The sequence below is a fragment of the Mytilus edulis genome, chromosome 5 (assembly GCF_963676685.1).
Source record: "Mytilus edulis chromosome 5, xbMytEdul2.2, whole genome shotgun sequence".
Classification (NCBI taxonomy): Eukaryota; Metazoa; Mollusca; class Bivalvia; order Mytilida; family Mytilidae; genus Mytilus; species Mytilus edulis.
In genome coordinates, this window is record NC_092348.1 from 62157174 (window position 1) to 62161963 (window position 4790).

Sequence of the window (4790 nt, forward strand, 5' to 3'; positions counted from 1 at the left end):
CAACAAAAGAAAACTATGTACAGATCTGACAGAACTCGCAGTTAACTGACAGATAGTTCAAAGCCTCTAACAATTAATAAAAAAAATCATGAATCTAAGACTAAATTATCAATCAGTACACATCCAACATCCAATGGACTTTGTGTAAAGACGTCATAAACAGTACTAGTCAGAGAAAACATGACATTGTGCAATGCCTAGATACAGGTATCGACAGATTGTAGATCCATGATTGTGTATATGTATATAACATGTAATATTTAGTTTGCTTTTAATTTACTGATAACAAAATCAATATTTATACCAATAAAATCAGTATTCACTTTCAGTCATTTTTGTCAATACGTTTGTAGACTAAAGCACTTATACATATATACGAGGTAATACGGCATTTGCATTTGTATTAAGTGTGTACAAATGAGAGACAAAAGCAAATACACAATTTGTTTGAGTTTAATTGATATTTGACAAACCCACGCTGTCTGGTCTATTGAGTGGTAAAATGTGAATAGTCATGTATGACTTTTATTTTTGGTTCCGAGTTACAATTAAAGTAGATATAGGAAGATGCGATATGAGTACCAATGAGACAACTCATGTCATCGTTACCGCTATGTGTGTACCATTCCTTTTATCTGTTTACACATTGTGAACATTATGCATTACAGGTCCCTCCTCAGTTCGGACATGTTAACTGTTGATTTGATGGCAACTTTTAGCCAATGAAAAAAAAACGTAACATAAAAAATGCATTAGAATTTGTTTTGTTAGCGGAGGTAAAGCTGCATGTCTCGATATAAAAGGCATTTTTACTGATCAAAGGTATATACTTAATATCAATGCTAGGAATATGATTGTGTATTCCCATTATTCCGTTAGTGAATAGAAGTCTAGTTTTTGTAATTTTTCATGAACTTTTCCTTTTTAAATTTACCTTGGAGAAGAAATGATTTATATGATTGCCGATAAGACAACACTCGACCAGATTAAACCATATTACACTATATAAAGCTACTGTTTCATATTTAAATGAAGGTAAAATCTTAACATAAATCAATTTTAATATACACTTGATTCGATTAACTTGTCAACGGAAGATGGTTGTAAACTCTCATACACATCAAGACAAATAAAGTATTTATATCTTTCATTATTTTGTCGTCATGTGTACTTTCGTTTTCGCCTGGTGAATGATCAACCACATGACCAGTTAGATAATCTGTAAGATAACAATATTAAACAATGTTAGTTAGCTACAATGGATATAGTAAGTTAAAATTGTTTAATAACATTATTCATATAGTAAGGAGTTGTGGGGTATACATAAATCAGAAAGCAACCAAACGACAAAGGTCAATCATACAGATATAGGTGTCTATATAATTTATGTCCAACCGTAAGTATGTCTTTTTGATCGAGAGAAATCATTTCAATTGATATTTCATACTGTGTATTTTTACGTTTTAATGTTACACTACTGTTTCAGGTTAGGTTGAAAATTGACACCTGTTAATAACGTTTTATTCCACTGCATTTGTTTGCACGTCAGGAGCTTATTGTTTGTTGATGTGGTTTATAAATGTTTCTCGTTTTTTTAATATAGATTAGACATCTTAGACCGTTGGTTTTCCGGTTTAAACTGTTTTTCACTAATCATTGTTCGACCCGTAATAGCTTGTAAAGTGTAGGGTAGAATAATTTCAATTCAATATGTTCCTCAAATATCAACATGCTTTGATTTTGTTTTTTGTCCATGGATTTATGAGTTTTGAACAGCGGTATACTACTGTTGCCTTTATTTGATAAAGAAAAACACAAATATACTTTATTTATAATTGTTATTTATTTCGTCGTTGTGTTTTTCTGTTATTAATTGTAATTGTATGTTCTTTGAGTACTTATTTGCAAGAAGATTGATCGCGATGAGGTAAGAAATAAACTACATATATTTGATAGTTTCAGGGACAGACGGACAAACGAACGGACGCACAGACCAGAAATCACAATGCCCCTCTACTATCGTAGGTGGTGTATGTAAAAAGCATACTTCAATTAGGTAAATTTACAAAGGAGAAGTCAATGAAAATGTACAAAAGTCAGACCTTATCAACAACCGAAATGAACGGAAAACACTATTACATACCTGGCTTGGTATGTGCATGTTCCGATGAAACTTTTGTTTTAAACCTGGTTTCCTTGCTTAATTTCAAAATTTTGTGAGTGATGTTTATACTTTATTGCTCAATTATATTGACAGAATTGGATATGTAACCCAAACAGACATTCGACTTTGAGACCATGGAGCTTTTGTGTATTACATCTTCTGTTCGTTCTAAACCATTTTATCTTTTCAGTTTTATACCCTGGTTCTGATTGTCTTACTCCCCTTGATGAAGTGTGACCGCTGTCCTGCTCCGAAACAATGTAGTTGCCAATATAACATAATTTACTGTGATCATTTAAATCTTACTAATGTTCCAGAGTTTACGAAACCAGACAACGAGAATATGACATGGGATATTGAACTGCAATATAACAACATAAAAAGAATTCGGAATGGTGCTTTTCAAAATTTGAAACTTGAAATGCTTCTCATATTTGATAATGAAATTGAGGTTGTAGAGGATGACGCCTTTAGCGGGAGTGAGGATACTCTATATGTACTCCATATGTATAATAATAAATTGACCACAGTTCCGTCTGCTGTTGGTAAAATGAGGAACCTTATGGGTTTAGATATCCACAACAATCCTATATCTACAATTAGGGAAGATATTCTTCGAAATGTTTCAAGCACATTGTCCGGTATTATGTTTGGTGATACGAAAATGACCTCGTGGCCAAATTCTTTGAACGTTTTATCAAACTTGGATTCAATAAGGATTCAAAATTTAAACATCCCACGAATTCCACACAATGTATTAAATAATTTTCGCAATTTAAGTAGTTTTGAGATAATTTCAACAAATTTCAGTAACATACCATCTTCTCTTAGTGATCGCTCAATGTTGGAAGATATTAATTTAGAAGATAACCCAATGCTGACAACGGAAAGCTTTAAACCTGAAACATTTAGTAAACTGTCTACTTTAATGCGAATGACAATTATGAATAGTAGTATAACTATTTTGCCGAGTATATTTAATAAACTTAATAATTTGTTTATTTTGCAACTAGAGAACAATCCGATTACATCAATTCCAGATCACGTGTTTCCTCTGAATTTCTCGTCTAATTTTTGGTTTATGACACTAAAGAACACATCATTGGCCAGTGTTCCAAAGGCTTTATCCAACCTAACTAGTCTTACTCGACTTGATTTTATGACAAGCTTGATATCGGAAATTCGAGACAACGATTTCAGCAACATGGTAAAACTAGAGAGAATGTATTTTACAAACAGCCCGTTGCATACCGTGTCCGACAATGCTTTCCATGGACTTAAGTCCCTAAAGTATCTTACTCTAGATAATACGTTTCTAACTACCGTACCGAAAGCAATGATGAATCTGCCGTCACTTTCAGAGCTAAGTTTATCGAATACCAAGGTCGTTTGTACATGTTCCAATCTAAGATGGATAAAAAAATGGCCTGAGCAAAGTGAAGTGGAGATTTATGGAAATTGTACCAACATTAGGATGACGATTGCATTATTTATTTATAAAGAGCTACCCAAGTGTTAATGTATGAACAATGTGGTACTGCATATATAGAGGTCGAGGAAATGCAGATAGAGAATTCTTTTACCTATTATTGTTATACATATAAAAATAAGATGATTTGGTTTGATAGCCAGTGTCCAGTTTTCTTGTGAAAACGGTCTGAAATAAACATATAAGAATTTTGTTTTTAAATCGAATGATATTTTGCCATATATACTATGCTTTTGGAAAACGTTGTTAGGGAAAAAAGGGAGTACGTATCATAAACAATGAAGTAATCGTAATCATGGCGGATACATATTCTTCGGGCCTTTAATTGCTGACTATGCGGTATTGGCTTTGCGCTTTGTTGAAGGCCGTACGGTGACATATAGTTGTTAATTTCTTTGTCATTTTGGTGTCTTGTGGAGAGTTGTCTCATCGGCAATCATACCACATCTTCTTTTTTTATAACCTAGTAACTCCTTTTGGAGTTCAAGTGATTCTTTCAATTTCTGTTTATTATCATGATGTGTATTTTCCTTATAATTGTTTTACTGTTTTTGTATTACTTCAAGGGTGTACTTAGGTGAGGTTTAGGATCTTCTGTCAAATGTTCGGACTTTTTTTCCTAAGTTCTGCTGTAATTATCGGTACTTACATTGATTTTTATTTAATCTAAACATATTTCAATTTATATTTATGATATAATTTATTTATACAGTTATGAGAACTTATAATTCTACATCCTGTCGATTATACTGTTCATTTATGTTTTGACATTGTACGAGGTAATGCTTTTTTCAGACGGTTTGTGACGTCTTTACACTCCATCCGTTTGAAGTGAACTGATTAATACATAAATCTGGGAGAACATGATTTACTTTTTCGTTGTAATTGGTTTTCGGGTAGCTTTAAGTAACTGGAAGTGTTCCTATTTCGGTGATTATTGTCTATTTGTACATTACATTTTAAGAAACAAAATTATGGGTTGAACCTGCGATTTCTCAATTACTGGTATTTTAACATATGATACTATTATCTTAGCATCAAATTATAGCAGTCCTATTTCAAAGAAGATATGAAGAATGATTTGAACTGTTTAAAAAGGCACCAAACGGATGTTGACATCTTGTGTGGAAATAGTTT

At 32.4% G+C, this 4790-nt stretch overlaps 1 protein-coding gene across 1 annotated transcript; it reads left to right on the plus strand.

Annotated features, from left to right (window-relative positions):
• The first annotated feature begins 1191 nt into the window (after positions 1-1191).
• On the plus strand, positions 1192-3854 carry LOC139524155 (leucine-rich repeat protein SHOC-2-like). The gene is made up of 2 exons (XM_071318764.1): positions 1192-1267; positions 2355-3854. The coding sequence occupies exons 1-2, from the start codon at positions 1259-1261 to the stop codon at positions 3681-3683; spliced, it is 1338 nt and encodes a 445-aa protein (XP_071174865.1). The 5' UTR covers positions 1192-1258; the 3' UTR covers positions 3684-3854.
• The last annotated feature ends 936 nt before the right edge of the window (positions 3855-4790 follow it).